At 42.7% G+C, this 16,403-nt stretch overlaps 1 protein-coding gene and 1 non-coding gene across 4 annotated transcripts; both read right to left on the reverse strand.

Annotated features, from left to right (window-relative positions):
- ATP5MC1 (ATP synthase membrane subunit c locus 1) lies at positions 1-2,754 on the reverse strand. 3 transcript variants are annotated; one of them, XM_027519525.1, is made up of 6 exons: positions 2,613-2,730; positions 2,216-2,293; positions 2,051-2,099; positions 1,079-1,156; positions 523-701; positions 1-222 (listed from the first exon to the last, which is right to left on the reverse strand). In XM_027519525.1, exons 3-6 carry the CDS (start codon positions 2,087-2,089, stop codon positions 108-110), a joined length of 411 nt encoding a protein of 136 aa, XP_027375326.1. In that variant the 5' UTR covers positions 2,090-2,099; positions 2,216-2,293; positions 2,613-2,730; the 3' UTR covers positions 1-107. The 3 variants fall into 3 exon arrangements, with proteins under 3 accessions (XP_027375326.1, XP_027375325.1, XP_027375327.1); XM_027519524.1 differs by lacking the exon at positions 2,216-2,293 and having other exon boundaries at positions 2,613-2,754; XM_027519526.1 differs by lacking the exon at positions 2,216-2,293 and having other exon boundaries at positions 2,585-2,730.
- Positions 2,755-5,514: 2,760 nt separating this feature from the next.
- Positions 5,515-5,795, reverse strand: LOC113878691. Its single transcript, XR_003507111.1, has one exon. It is a non-coding gene; the product is annotated as a small nucleolar RNA U89 (small nucleolar RNA).
- Positions 5,796-16,403: the final 10,608 nt, after the last annotated feature.

A 16,403-nucleotide genomic window follows, 5' to 3' on the forward strand; every position in this document is an offset into this window, starting at 1 on the left:
TGAGTTTAGAGAAACATTGTGTTTAATGGTAAAGGTTAGCACACTCCAGCACCGGGCATGGCCTGGAGTCGAAGCAGCAGGGGTGGGTAGGTGACTTCCACGGAGCCTCACATGGCGAAGAGGATGAGGAAGGCGACCATCAAACAGAAGAGCCCCATAGCCTCAGACAGGGCAAAGCCCAGAATGGCATAGGAGAAGAGCTGCTGCTTCAGAGACGGGTTCCTGTCAGACACAGAGACAGGGAAAGAAAAGGGTGAGGGCATGGCTCATGGGTGGTGGTGAAAGACTCAAGTAGTTTAGGTGAATAGGGGGTGCTGAATGGGAGAGGGCCCAGCTTGCATATATCCTGGGGACTGGACAGGCAAGCAGAGTATCAGCATGGTAAGTTTTAAGGGAGCCAAGTTGGAAACATTTAAATTCTGAGAAAATAGGAGGTAGATGAAATCAACACAAAGCTAGAAGGATCTTTTGCTGAAGGTGGAATTTACAGTAGGAGATGCTCTAGACCACCCTGGACCTTACCTGGCATAGCCAATGATCAAGCTGCCAAACACTGTTCCAATACCAGCCCCTGAACCCGCCACACCAACTGTGGCAGCCCCAGCGCCAATAAACTTGGCCGCTGTGTCAATGTCCCGGGAGACAACACTGGTCTGGAATTCCCGCCGGGCCACCTGCAGTGGGCCACTGCTGTAGGAAGGCTAGAAGGAGGGGGAACAGAGGGAAGTAGGGAAGGAGAGAGAAGGAGATAGTGAGGCTCAAGGACAGGTGGCTGACTCCGCCCCTCACTCCACCCACCTGAGCGCGGAAATTGTTGGAAGGCTGCTTAGCAAGTACAGAATGCTCAGACTGCAGGGTGTGATTAGAATTAGTCTTAAGGTCCATTTCCAGACAGGGCTAGGGAAATTTCATGAAAACTCAATTTCAGTTTTCCTAGTTTCACCTACAATGTTCACTTTGTGGGTACTTAGAACTATTAAAGCACCCGGTTCTCTGACTGTCCTCCCACTTTGCCTTAAAGGCAAACTTAAAGGAACCTAGTCTGGGGACATTCTTTAGAGGGCCCATTCTCCTTTACCTGTACAGATTGGATCTCTGGCCTACTCAGGAAGGAGGCAGACACAGGCCTGATCAGACCCCTGGTACAAGAACGGATCTATAAAATCAGAAACACATTCCTCCAAATCAGGCAAGACAAAAGAAAAAACCCCTCTAACTGCTGAGCTTCTGTCAAAAAAGATTACAAATATTATAAATAAAACAAGTCCAAGGTATTTCAAGGTCAATCAATGCATTACTGTTTCTATCAGACATGGCTGTACCAGAGACACTGGTGCAGTCAGCAGTGGAAATCTTTCTGTTTAAAACTGGGTAACAAAGTTCACTTCTATGGGCACAGTCCTTAATCAGTATCCCAGAATAGAAAAAACAAAACAAAAACACACTAACATCAAATCAAGTACAGGAAGGGTTTGTATCCAGACCACCAAAGGAATCAGAAAGGGAAAATCTTATTTTGCTAAAAATGTAGTCACTGTTACACACCCTGAATGGAGTGGGCCAGTAAGCCTGGTGAGGCTCCTGAAACAGTCACCTAAGCAGAGACTCCTGTAACAAAGCTTTCTTGAGTTACTTTAATATAATGTGGCAGTTCTCAAACTTGGTTGAACATTATAATCACCTCAGTTCTAAAAAAAAAATACAGATGCATGAATTTCATCCCCATAGGGTGCAGCCTGGGCATCAAGTGTTTTTTAAAGCTCCCCATATGATTCCAACGTGCAGCCAAGGTTGAGAATCACTGTTTTAGAGGGCAATCTTGCTGTGGCCAAGCTAGACTGGGGGTACACGCCAGATCCAGACTCTGACCACATTCCAAAGCCAAGATAGCTTGGTTTACATGCACAAATAATCAGGGGTTAACTGCATCCATCTTACTGCTTTGCTAAAGGAGCAACATCATCAGGATGCAAGCTCCTCTCAGTTCATTCATTAAACACGAATGGCTCCCACACCTGGTGCTACAGAGAACCCAGGAGCCGCAGCTTACCAGAGCAGGAGAAATGAGTAGTGCCCCGGTGGTCTGCATTTTTTTCAGTCTGCAGAGGGGGGGAAAAAAAAATCCATTGACAGCCTGGTTGTTTGCTTACAGTTGCGACCTTCGGTCGTCCCCTTCACCCCGCCCGTCCTCCCTGGACCACGCTCTTCCTCGAACCATGCCCCAGCCGAGAAGAACATTAGAGGTCAGAGGGACAGCGCAAACTCCCGTTCCACCTCTTTCAGCGCGACAGGTCTGTAAAGAAAGGTCATGGAGATTGGAAGTAAAAGAAGAAGGCCCGAGCCCAGCAGGGAAATGATGTTCAACGAGGATGATCTCCGGGATAGACTGGGGAGGTAGGAACTAGACAGATGCCGTTCAGGGTCCTGCCCATTTCAAACAGCACTCCACCGCCCGCCTCAGCTGGGACAGTTAATCGCTCATTACCGTTGGTAATTAAGATTAATTGTTAAGGTTACAGATACCCATCGCTTTTCCCCGCCCTACGGACAAATGCCCCTCCATACAACCCAGCCATATCCTTGCCGATTGCTGGCTTTCGGTTTCAAGTCACCTGTACTCCCACTGCCCTGCTGCCCCTGCTCAGACCACAGCGCTCGCCCGGCTCAAGGTGACTGACTCACGTCCCGGCTTTAGCTCTAGGACTCGGCACACTGCTCCCGGACCCACGTGTCCCGGGGTTCCCCAACTCTCATTGGCCGCAATCCCCCCGCGCCTTCATTGGTTAACACCCTCTAGTCCTCCATTCTTATTGGTCTTGCGGAACTTCTTTCTCTCTCTCCACAGGAGCTTCGTGGCAGTTCCCGCCTCCATGAGGGCAAAGGCGGGGTTTTCCTTTGAGATCTGGCTTCCGATTGGCCGGTTTCTGAAGTGCTCGACCATAGAGTCTGCTGGACTAAGAGGTTTCATAACCTTCCCCACAAAATGGCGGCCAAGGTGCAAAGCTGAAGAAAAAGGCATGGGAGCGAGGCCGGACGGCTTACGCAGACAAACACATGACCTTGGACCTTAGCCTTCATTCGAGCGCTCGGGCCCTGAGGCGCGTTGTCTTTTGGGATTTGTAGTCGCTTCAGAGGCCCCAAAGGTGGTTGAGATCCCGCGAGACTCCCAGGCTGGGCGAGCCAACGCCTTTGCAGCAATTCCCGCCCTCAAGATTTGTGGGCGGCTTGCTTCCGCAATGAAGCATAAAGGCCGGCTGACTAGTTGTAAGTTCGCTAGTGGGCTGGCGCAGCTTTGTGGACCACTGCCAACGTTGAGCAGTCATGGACTAGCAACTGGTTGTTTGTTTAAAGTATTTTCGTATTGTAAAAAGAACATTACAAGGATAAAACACTTAACATCCTGATAGGAAAACGATGGGAACAGGCAGAAAGAAATATAAATTGAAGGAAAAGTATCTTGAATTAAACCATACAAAGAAGTAGAAGTTTAAATGCAACTTTTCTCACTAATCAAAAGTGCAGAGTTCTTTTTACTAATGTGAGCCAGGTACTTGTGTACTTGCTGGTGAGAATATATGAATTAGAACATTTCTTGAAAGCTATTTGGCAATATTTGTTGACAGACTTTGAATGGCCCATCTTTGACCCCGAAATTCTCGAGGAACTGAGAGCCTTTAAACTCTCCATCCCTTTACCCAGGAATATCACTCATAGAAATCTATCTTGAAGGAAAAAATCAGAAATGCAAAGATTCTCTTCAAAGGATGTTGAAGAATTTATTGAAATTGGAAACAAGTAAATGGTTAAATAAATTGCCATATTTTCACTTGATGAAATAAGCAGATATTTTAAATTATGTTTCTTTCTTTTCCTTTCAGTTTAATAAAAATTTATTTAGAATTCCTTGGATGGGGGACCCAATGCGAGGGGCCCAGTTTCCATCCCTGGTCCAGGATCCAGATCCCGCATCCTGCAAAAAGATCAAAGATCCTGTGTGCCACAACTAAGACCTGGCACAGCCGAATAAACAAATGAACAACAACAACAAAAAAAAACTCTAGGATAGTGGTTGTGGGCACCCAGCCTCTAGAGGAGCGAGCGCTAGGAGATCACTGAGAAATCACACAGTCCCAACATCCCTGGCCCACATAAGGAGGAAAAGTTGTTTCTCTGAAAATGGGTCGGTCCTCATTCATCCAAGAAGGACTGGGAGGACAGATGCTAGGGGAGCCATCAAATGTTGCTAGGGGGAAGGAGGGGGGTGTGCTGGACCCCAAACTGTCTCCTCAAAAATCGGGGGGCAAAACAGATCCACTTCTCTGGAGGCCAAGTTCTGGGTCACCAGGCTCATTTCTTACCCTTGATGTCACTTCCCTGGGTGAAATTTTCATGGTGTAAGTTCAGCACAAGGTTGTCGGCAGTGAGGTAGGTATGTTAGTGTGATGTGGCAATTGTCTTGGAGATGTTCTGGGCTGCCTAGATCTTGTGCAGTTTTGATGTAGCCTGGGTTCTTGCTCACTCCTTCTCCGAGATAAGCAGGGTGGGTTCAAAAAGACAAAGTCTCAATCCCTGGCCCCATGCTTACAACTCCTGTTGCTGGCCAAAATCTTGACTTTCTCTGCCCACTGAAGCCGAATAAACATTACAGAGACAGGGTTTGGAGGAAATAGAAAGGCTACTTTAATTCTCAGCTGGCAGAGAAGGAAACAAAGTAGACTCATGCCTCAAGAACTGTGCCACCCTCCATGAGGGGTATAGGGGCTTATATAAGATGATGGCTTGCAGTGAGGAGTTGGTGATGAGGGACAAAGGTGTTAGGATCTTCTCAAAAATTGTTGCAGGCTGGTGTCAGTAACCCAGTAATTGAGTCTCGCAGTTTGGTGCTCTGTGGCCTTTTTTCTGATATTAACTACAAGGGGAAGGGTGTTGTAAGGGTAAACACCAGATACAGGATGCATTTAGCATAGAGTCAAAGGAAAATAGGTGCGAAGTGTAGTTCCTGCAGGGATAGGGGGCAGAAAAGCAAACTTAGTTACATGCATTCAGAGTTAAGAGCTACTGCTGCTGCTGCTGCTAAGTCGCTTCAGTCGTGTCCGGCTCTGTGCGACCCCATAGAGGGCAGCCCACCAGGCTCCGCAGTCCCTGGGATTCTCCAGGCAAGAACACTGGAGTGGGTTGCCATTTCCTTCTCCAATGCATGAAAGTGAAAAGTGAAAGTGAAGTCGCTCAGTCGTGTCCAACTCTTAGCGGCCCCATGGACTGCAGCCTACCAGGCTTCTCCACCCATGGGATTTTCCAGGCAAGAGTACTGGAGTGGGTTGCCATTGCCTTCTCCGGAGTTAAGAGCTAGGAGCAGTTAAAGTTAAAAAAAAAAAACTAGGAATGTTCAGGCCTGCTCACTGTTCTTTTTATTTTTATTTATTTTTTTTGTTCTCAGGAAAGGGAAAGAAAGAAGCTCATTCCTCTCTTTTTCTTTCCGCTGCAACACTCCACTTTCCCAGCCTTCCTCTGGGCTCTCAGATCCAGGGTTGCATTAAGATAGCTCCTGCCTAGCTCTACTTCGGGTCCTCTGTGAACCCTCCCTGTGGGCAGCTGCCAGGAAGAAGGAGGCAGCATCAAAAATTGAGGCAAGGCCAGTAAAATCATGTTTCTGGTTTTACATTTTATATTGAGAAAATCTAGATGATGTAAGACAAATTTTAAGGATGTACATGCAGAGTTGTATAGCATTGTGAAGAAAAACAAGAAAAAGATTAAAAAGAAAAGAAAACAATATTAATAGTTGTTTCTGGATGGTGTAATAAAGTTGATTTATATTTTTATGAGTTCAGTTCAGTCCCTCAGTCATGTCTGACTCTTTGCGACCCCATGAACTGCAGCATGCCAGGCCTCCCTGTCCATCACCAGCTCCCGGAGTTTAACCAGACTCATGTCCATTGAGTTGGTGATGCCATCCAACCATCTCATCCTCTGTCATCCCCTTCTCCTCTTACCTTCAATCTTTCCCAGCATCAGGGTCTTTTCAAATGAATCAGTTCTTCACAGCAGGTGGCCAAAGTATTGGAGTTTCAGCTTCAGCATCAGTCCTTCCAATGAACACTCAGAACTGATCTCCTTTAGAATGGACTGGTTGGATCTCCTTGTAGTCCAAAGGACTCTCAAAAGTCTTCTCCAACACCATAGTTCAAAAGCATCAATTCTTCAGCTTTCTTTATAGTCCACCTCTCACATCCATACATGACTACTGGAAAAACCATAGCCTTGACTAGATGGACCTTTGTTGGCAAAGTAATGTCTCTGCTTTTGAATATGCTATCTAGGTTGGTCATAACTTTCCTTCCAAGGAGTAAGCGTCTTTTAATTTCATGGCTGCAGTCACCATCTGCAGTGATTTTGGAGCCCAGAAAAATAAAGTCTAACACTGTTCCACTGTTTCCCCATCTATCTGCCATGAAGTGATGGGACCAGATGCCATGCTCTTCGTTTTCTGAATGTTGAGTTTTAAGCCAACTTTTTCACTCTCCTCTTTCACTTTCATCAGGAGACTCTTCAGTCCTTCTTCACTTTCTGCCATAAGGATGGTGTCATCTGCATTTCTGAGGTTATTGATATTTCTCCCGGCAATCTTGATTCCAACTTGTGCTTCATCCAGCCCAGCATTTCTCATGATGCACTCTGCATAAAAGTTAAATACGCAGGGTGACAATATACAGCCTTGACGTACTCCTTTTTCTATTTGGAACTAGTCTGTTGTTCCATGTCCATTTCTAACTGTTGCTTCCTGACCTGCATACAGATTTCTCAAGAGGCAGGTCAGGTGGTCTGGTATTCCCATCTCTTTCAGAATTCTCCACAGTTTATTGTGATCCACACAGTCAAAGGCTTTGGCATAGTCAATAAAACAGGAATAGATGTTTTTCTGGAACTCTCTTGCTTTCTCCATCATCCAGCAGGTGTTGGCAATTTGATTGTATGTATTAACAATTATGCCAGTCCAGAAAGTCAGAACTCTGGACTCTTAGAAAAAATATTTTAAGATTGAGATTTGAGATTTAAGATATCCTGCCAAAATGGTACAATGGAAAGAATATGGAGTTTTGAAATCACACAGACTTGAGTTCCCATCATGGCTATATCATATAACTAGATATGTCTCTCTCTAAGCAGATTACCAAATCTCTTTTGGCTTTAGTGTAATAAGCTACTGTTTACTGAGGCCTCACCATATAGCAAGCATTGGGTTAGGTGCATTCACCCATTATATGATTTAATATTTACAACATCCCTTTAAGTGGATATTATGATCTCCATTTTACAGATTACCCCCATGTTACAGAGCATCATTTTTTCCAGTTTGGCATATTTGGTAAGAGGTAAAGTCAGTATGTGGGTCCAGGTAGGTCTGGGTCCAAAGCACTTAATCATTAGTTCTTGAACCTCCCTGAAACTGGAGAACCTATAAAACAGTGTTAATACTATTCACCTTTTAGAAATGTGAGATAAAACAAATCCCAGGCATAGGTTGATATTTGGTGAATGTTCCCTTTCTGTTACTACTCTAGGACAAGTTATAGTTTCATGAGGAAATCCCTAACTTTGCATGTATTTTTTTTTTCCACATCCAGATTTGTTACATAGCTCTACTCATAGCTTAACTTCAACACTGTCAAGTTTATCCTGTGGCCTGCTGGAAATCAGATATTTCATTACTATGCTTAGACATGAGATTTGGGGTTGAATAAGCAAGAGTTCCAGAAAAACATCTATTTCTGCTTTATTGACTATGCCAAAGCCTTTGACTGTGTGGATCACAATAAACTGTGGAAAATTCTGAAAGAGATGGGAATACCAGACCACCTGACCTGCCTCTTGAGAAATTTGTATGCAGGTCAGGAAGCAACAGTTAGAAATGGACATGGAACAACAGACTAGTTCCAAATAGAAAAAGGAGTACGTCAAGGCTGTATATTGTCACCCTGCTTATTTAACTTCTATGCAGAGTACATCATGAGAAATGCTGGGCTGGATGAAGCACAAGCTGGAATCAAGACTGCTGGGAAAAATATCAATAACCTCAGATATGCAGATGACCCCACCCTTATGGCAGAAAGTGAAGAGGAACTCAAAAGCCTCTTGATGAAGGTGAAAGAGGAGAGTGAAAAAGTTGGCTTAAAACTCAACACTCAGAAAATGAAGAGCATGGCATCTGGTCCCATCACTTCATGGGAAATAGATGAGGAATCAGTGGAAACAGTGTCAGACTTTATTCTTCTGGGCTCCAAAATCACTGCAGATGGTGACTGCAGCCATGAAATTAAAAGACGCTTACTCCTTGGAAGGAAAGTTATGACCAACCTAGATAGCATATTCAAAAGCAGAGACATTACTTTGCCAACAAAGGTCCATCTAGTCAAGGCTATGGTTTTTCCAGTGGTCATGTATGGATGTGAGAGTTGGACTGTGAAGAAAGCTGAGCGCCAAAGAATTGATGCTTTTGAACTGTGGTGTTGGAGAAGACTCTTGAAAGTCCCTTGGACTGCAAGGAGATCCAACCAGTCCATTCTGAAGGAGATCAGCCCTGGGATTTCTTTGGAAGGAATGATGCTAAAGCTGAAACTCCAGTACTTTGGCCACCTCACAGGAAGAGTTGACTCATTGGAAAAGACTCTGATGCTGGGAGGGATTGGGGGCAGGAGGAGAAGGGGGCGACAGAGGATGAGATGGCTGGATGGCATCACTGACTCGATGGACGTGAGTCTGAGTGAACTCCGGGAGTTGGTGATGGACAGGGAGGCCTGGCATGCTGCGATTCATGGGGTCACAAAGAGTCGGACACGACTGAGCAGCTGAACTGAACTGAACTGAAGCAGTAGTCCTAGCACTGCCACTTACTGCCTTGTGGTTTGGGACAAGGCTCTTAACCTCTCTAAGGCTCTGTCATCATCTATAAAAGAATTGTTATGAGTAAATGAGGTAGTACATGTAGAGGTGCTCATTTAATTTTTGAAGTAAAAAGTACTGGTAAGCTAGGAGAAGCTATAGGAAGTGGAAAGTAGTTAGGGAAGCTCAAATTCAGACCTGACATCTCAGGATTGTACCAGCTGACTTGGAGGGAGCCCAAAAACTTCTTTGGGAACTCTGAGAGGTAAGAGGATTCCATTGTAGGCAAAAAAGCTTTTTTTTAATGGCTACAAAGTGATTTATTAGAAAAAAATTTAATTGAAATATAGTTGATTCACAATGCTGTGTTAATTTCAGGTGTATAGCACAATGATTGATTCAGTTTTATAAAAAATATATATATATCTTTTACAGATTCTTTTCCTTATTACAAAATATTGGCTATACAAGATTTTGTATTGTATAGCACCTACTGTGCTATACGGTAAGTCCTTGTTGGTTATCTCTTCTGGTGTGTGTATGTTAATCCTAAACTTCTAATTTATCCCTCCTCCCCGCCCCCAACTTTCCCCTTTGGTAGCCATAGTTTGTTTTCTATGTCTGTAGATCTCTACTTTGTAAATAAGTTCATTTGTATGGCAAAAAAAAGCTTTAGATGACAGTGACAAAGGGCAAACTAATGCATAACAATACCAGCAGTTCCCTCTTTCTTTTTCTTTTTTTCAGGTCCCTCTTTCTAAAGACATTTTTGACTCTTCAAAACCTACCTCTTCCACCCAGAATCTTATCTCAGATCATCTTTCTTTTCCTTCCAATCCAGTTTCACTTTTCCTTTAGGAATTCAGCGTAACAAACATTTTAAAGCACTTAACAGCTTCAAGTGGTGCACTGTGCCAGAATACATGGATGAATAGAACCAGTTTGCACATTAAGTAGTGTCCGACTCTTTGTGACCCCATGGAGTGTAGCATGCTAGGCTCTTCTCTCCTCCACTATCTCACAGGGTTTGCTCAAATTCATGTCCATTGAGTCCGTGATGCTGTCTAACCATCTAGTCTTCTGCCACTCCCGTCTCCTTTTCCCTTCAATCTTTCCCAGCATCAAGGTCTTTTCCAATGAATCGGAGCTTTGCATCAGGCAGCCAAAATGTATTGGAGCTTCAGTTTCAGCATCAGTCCTTCCAGTGATTAGCAGAAATCTCAGAATTAGCAAGAAAATACATAGGCAAATAAATACTAAATACTAGTATCTTAATGAGCGTCACAAGAAAACTACTTGCAAAATACAACGAAGGGAGGGAAGAACTTCATTTGGAGAGAACCAAGGAAGACCTTTCTGAAAAAAAAAAAAATTCTGGCTGAGCTTTTCTTTAAACGTATATATAATTTTATTTAGTTAGTGCTGGTTGTGCTGGGTCTTGGTTGCTGCATGGATTTTTCTCTAGTTGTGGAAAGTGGGGGTGACTCTAATTGCCGTGCGCTGGCTTTCCCACGTGCTCTGTGACATGTGGGATCTTCCCAGATCAGGGACTGAACCCGTGTCTCCTGCATTGACAGGTGGATTCTTTACCACCCAGCCACCAGGGAAGCCTTGGACTAGCTTTGAGGATAAAATAGGTTACCTAGATATGTCAAGGAAGAGAGTGAGAATGGATGAAGATACTCCAGCCAGAGTGAACAATATGTGTAGAAACCCAGGAGAGTTGGTGTAGCCAAACTTAGACTAATCAGTCATGGTCTTGGGACAGCAGAAATATGACTGCTACTGCTAAGTCACTTCAGTCGTGTCCGACTCTGTGCGACCCCATAGACGGCAGCCCACCAGGCTACCCCGTCCCTGGGATTCTCCAGGCAAGAACACTGGAGTGGGTTGCCATTTCCTTCTCCAATGCACGAAAGTATAAAGTGAAAGGGAAGTTGCTCAGTCGTGTCCGACTCTTAGCGACCCCATGGACTGCAGCCTACCAGGCTCCTCCGTCCATGGGATTTTCCAGGCAAGAGTACTGGAGTGGGGTGCCACTGCCACACTCCAATTCTGGCAATATGGCCAGATTAAGTATTCTGAAAATTCTCTTGCTATGAGATCTAAAAACACTACATAAAATATAACACATATATTGCATAGACTTGTTTCTTAAAAATCTTTATTTGTTTATTTTTGGCTGTTCTGGGTCTTCATTGCTGCACCAGGGCTTTCTCTAGTTGCAGTGAGCGGGGGTATCTCTAGTTTCGGTGCTTGGGCTTTTCACTGTGGTTACGTTATTTGCTTGTTGCTGAGCACAGGCTCTAGAATGAGGGCTTAGTTGTGGTGCACAGGCTTAGTTACTGTGAGGCATGTGGCATCTTCCTGGACCAGGGATCGAACCTGTGTCCCCTGCATTGGCAGGCAGATTCTTAAACACTGGACCACCAGGGAAGTCCCATAACCTTGTTTTTGACAGTTAAAAGAAAATACATTCTATATTGTATCCAAATTGCTAATTTCCCACAGCCTGAAAAAAAAAAATACCTCCTTTGTCAAATGACCCAGCTGGTGATGATATATTCTGTGACAACAATAGTAACGAATATAAAAGGATTTTTTTGGGGGGAGGGGAGTAGTTAGGCGAGAGACGATTCATGGTGATAAATGCTAGCTTTTAAATGCATAGCTGAGCTCACAAGAAATTAAGGAGCATGCTTAAAGACCCTAAAGAGAGAGAAAACAAATTAGAGCCGTAAACATGTATACTAAACTGAAGCTGCCATGTCTGGAAATATGGTGGAATAGAGAAAGGGGTATCAGTTATAGAAATTAACTGGCTTGAGTTTTAATTCCCCATGGGGAGAAAATAATTTGGAGTCTGTATAAGAGGAGTTAGAATTGAAATTTCCAAATAAACCTAAGATCATCAAAGGGCTACACCCTTTGAAGGGTGGACTTAAATGTGGACTACCATCCACAGGGAGGTGACAAAGAAGCTTGTCTGCCTCTTCCTGGCTCTCAGTGGGGAAAAACAAAAAAGTAAAACTAGGGACTTCCCTGGTGGCCCAGGGCTAAGGTTCTGTTCTCCCGGGGCAGGGTTTGACCCCTGGTCAGGGAGTTAGATCCCACATGCTGCAACTAAGACCTGGCATCGAAGAATAAATAAATAATATTTTTTTTTAAACTAAAACTTTCCTGAGAATTTATAACTACAAGATTATACTTTATGTTGGTTTTGGATTCAGATATATACCCTGGGTCCAGGAATGCTCAAGCTAAGGAATTGACATCAAAAGTTATTCTAGGCTGGGGGTGTCCCTGGTATGAGACAACATAAAACTCCTTTGAACCTGTGTAAGGTTCTCATGATAACTGAAAAGTAATCTCCGTTAAGAAACAATCCACAATGAGCAAGGATCAGCAAACATTAAAAAACAGCAAGAATTTCAGATAACGCAATATTCAGATGACAACTCAACTATAGAAGAGGCAGTAAAGTGCAGTGATTAAGAGTATAAACTCTAAAGCCAGACTACCGGCCATTCTAGTCCAGGCATTCTACTTACTATCCAGGTTTTCTTGGGTGAGTTGATTAAATTCTCTATGCCTGCATTTCCTTATATGGGATTGTTATGAGGATCAAATGAATTAATATTTATAAAGTACCTAGAACAGTACTTGGCACATAGTATCACAAATGTGTTTGTTATTATTTAAAACTAAGTATGTTTACAATGATCAAGGACACAGGAAAAAAGTCAAGATGGTATAAAAAAGAACTTGCAGATTTGAAAAAGAAATAAATGGTGGTGGTGTGTAAATTAGGGGTTTGGGTGGGCTTCCCTGGTGGCTCTGTGGTAAAAAGAATCTGCCTGCCAATGCAGGAGACTTGGGTTTGATCCCAGTGTTGGGAAGATCCCCTGGAGAAGGAATGGCAACCCCTCCAGTATTCTTACCTGGGAAATCCCATGAAAAGAGGAGCCTGGTGGGCTACAGTCCATGGAATCACAAAAGCATAGGACATGATTTAGAGACTAAACAACACAATTGAATCACTGTGTGGAACACCAGAAATTAAGACAACATTGTAAATCAACTACACGCCAATAAAAAGCAAAATAAATAAGAAATGAACAATTAAAGAAAAACAAAAAATGAAATACAAAGTGAAAAATATAGTAATTGAAATTAAGAAAATAACCTGATGGATAGGTTAAACAAAAGATTGATGACAGCTTGAAGGAAAAGTTAACACACTGGAAGATAGGTCTGAGAAAATTATCCAGATTGAAGTACAAAGAAGTAAAAGATCAAAAATATGAAAAGGAAGTTAAGGGACATGGAGGGCAAAATGAGAGCTGACATCCACATAATTAGAATATTAGGAGGAGAGAATAGAGAGAATGGGAAAGAATCACTATTTGAAAAGATAATAGCTGAGGGGTTTACACACTGATGAAAAACATGAATCTTCTGGTTTAGTAATCTCAACAAAACCCAAATAGGATTTTATAAAATGAGAAAAATCCACGATTCCCATGTTAGTCAAACAATAGACCACTCTACACAGAGAAGATATTAAAATTTACCACAAAGAAAGAACAATTTATGTACAATAGAAAGTTTCTGAGAAGGTAACATTTGAACAAAATCTTGAAAGAGGGAAAGGTATGAGGATATATGGGGAGGACATATTCCATGCAGAAAGAACAGAAGGTGGAAAGGCCATTATTAATACATCCCAGGAATAAAAATAAACCAGTTTGAACAGAGAGGAGGGATCAAGAGGGAGTATCATTGGAGATGCAGTTAGAAAGATAATGATGGTGGGTGTGGGGGTAGAAGAGGAAGCTCTGTAAATATTAGCTTTATAAGAATTTTGACTTTTACTCCGAGTGAAATGGTGGCTCATTAGAGGGTTTTGAGTAGAGGAGTGACATAGTCTGACATACATTTTGAAAGGGTAATTCAGAGAAAATAATACTGACAAGGACAGGCAGGGACCCCAGTTGGAGGTTACTGTCATAATCTAGATGAAAAATGATGTAGCTGGAACCAAGATGGTAGCAGTGGAAGTGGTAAGAAATGATAGGGTTCTGGTTTTATTTTAAAAGTAGAGACAACACATTAATGGACGAGGATGAGAGAAAGAGAGGAATTAAAGATGACTCCAAGGTTTCTGCCTTGAATAGCTGGAATAATGGAGTTGCCATGAACTGAGATAAGGTTTGACCATATTTAGAGTAGATTTCTTTTTCTGAAGGTGGAATTAGGATTTCAATTTAAGATATTAATTTGAGGTGACTGTTACACACTGAAGTGAGGACAACAGTCAGCGTTTGACTATATGAATCTGGGGTCCAGAAGAAGTCTGGGCTTGAAATATATATTTGGGAGTTATCAGTAAATAGTTGTTATTTAACACCCTGAGACTGGATGAGGTGATCAAAGAAAGAGTATATCACATCTAGACACATCAGAGCCAAATTGTCAAAAGACAAAGAGAAACTTCAAAAGAGGAAGAGGAAAGTGACTGATTATGGACAAGGGAATCCTCAATAAAATTAACAGCTGATTTCTTACTATAAACTGTGGAGGCCAGAAGGCAGTGAGAGGACACATTGAAAGTGCTGAAAGAAAAGAACTGTCAGCCAGGATCTGTTTATGGCAAATACACCCTTTGAAAATTATCGGAGAAATTAAGACGTTCCCAGATAAACAAAGACTAAGAAAATTCACCACTAGCAGAATCGCCCTACAAGAAATTCTAAAGACAGCTTCCCTGGAGGCTCAGTGGTAAAGAATGTGCCTGCCAATTTAGGAGACATGGGTTTGGTCCCTGGTCCGGGAAGATCCTACATGATATAGAACAGTTAAGCCTGTGTGCCACAGCTATAGAGCCTGGGAGCTGCAGCTATTGAGCCACATGCAGTAACTGCTGAAGCCAGTGCACCCTAGACCTGTGCTCTGCAGCAAGAGAAGACACAGCAGTGAGAAGCCTGTGTATCACAACTACAGAGTAGCCCCAGCTCGCTACAGTGAAGACTTAGGGCAGCCAAAAATAAATAAATAAAATTAAGAAAAAAAGAAATGCTATAGAGAGCCCTTGAGGTGGAAATGATAGGACATTAGACAGTAATTTAATATACATGAAGAAATACATAGCATTAGCAAATGTAAATGCGTAAGTAAATATAAAAGACAATGTAAGGATGGATTTCCCTGGCGGCTCAGTGGTTAAAACTCTATACTTCCAATGTAGGGGCATGGGTTCAGTCCTTGGTTGGGGAAGTTCTACATGCTCTTTTCCTCTCCTACCCGATCTGAGACCATTACATAGAGCAGCAGTTATAAAGTTGTGTTAATGAGGTTTATAATATAGTAAATCCCCTACATACTAACCTTCAAGTTGGGAACTTTCAAGTATTCGAATATGTGTTCCATCATCATCAGCTGTGAGTGAAATTGCAGCTTGTCCTCTGAATCCTATTGCTGATGATCTTTCAGCTCTAGCATGTCCCCCATCCTCTCCTTCCTCCAGTAGGTAACTCTTCTTGCCTGGTTACTCAATGCTAGCCCCTGTATGCCAGCTATTGTACTGAACCACTGTACTTTTCAAGGTACTGTACTATAAGATTAAAATTTTTTCTTTATCTTTTGTGTTTGTTTTTAATGTATTATTTGTGTGAAAAGTATTATAAACCTATTACAATCCAACCAGTCAATCTTAAAGGAAATTGGTCCTGAATATTCATTGGAAGAACTGATGCTGAAGCTGAAACTCCAATACTTTGGCCACCTGATTCAAAGAACCGACTCTTTGGAAAAGACCCTGATGCTGGGAAAGATTGAAGGCAGGAGGAGAAAGGGACGACAGAGGATAAGATGGTTGGATGGCATCACCGACTCAATGGATGAGTTTGAGTAGGCTCCGGGAGTTGGTGATGGACAGGGAAGCCTGGCGTGCTGCAGTCCATTGGGTCGCAAAGAGTCAGACATGACTGAGTGACTTAACTGAGCTGATATAGCCAGTTGGGTTAGTTGAGTGTCTAAGCTAACTTTGCTGCACTTATGGGCAAACTGGATTTATGAATGCTTTCTCTTAACAGAACTTGTTCATATGTAGGGAATTTACTTTATTTACATCTAAAGATGTAATTTGGAGCTCCCAGCTAGCTCAGTTGGTACAGCATGAGACTCTTGAAGATGTAATGTTATTGTATGATAACTATTGTATGATAGCTATTGTATGATAACAGTAGCACAAAGGAGAGGAGAGGGAATTAAGATATACTGAAGTAAAGTTTTTACAAACTATTGAAGTTAATTTAGAATTAATCTGAAGTACCACGTGCCACAACTAACTGAAGCCCACATGCTCTAGAGCCTGTGCTCCGCAAACAGAAGCCAACTCAGTGAGGAGCCCACAGATTGCAACTAGAGAGTAACCCTTGATTGTCACAATTAGAGAAAGCCCATGTAGCAATGAAGACCCTGTACTGCTAAAAATAAATAATTAAATAAATAAAAAAAATTTT

The sequence above is a fragment of the Bos indicus x Bos taurus genome, chromosome 19 (assembly GCF_003369695.1).
Source record: "Bos indicus x Bos taurus breed Angus x Brahman F1 hybrid chromosome 19, Bos_hybrid_MaternalHap_v2.0, whole genome shotgun sequence".
In the NCBI taxonomy this organism is placed as follows: domain Eukaryota; kingdom Metazoa; phylum Chordata; class Mammalia; order Artiodactyla; family Bovidae; genus Bos; species Bos indicus x Bos taurus.

Bases quoted from the DNA above. Each gene is read 5' to 3' on its own strand.
- ATP5MC1 (XM_027519524.1), bottom strand. From the start codon at position 2,089: ATGCAGACCACCGGGGCACTACTCATTTCTCCTGCTCTG. The intron at 1,157-2,050 runs GTAAGCTGCGGC...CTGATTTTATAG, and splicing joins TACTCATTTCTCCTGCTCTG to ATCCGTTCTTGTACCAGGGG. The intron at 702-1,078 runs GTAAAGGAGAAT...CCCTCCTTCTAG, and splicing joins CAGAGATCCAATCTGTACAG to CCTTCCTACAGCAGTGGCCC.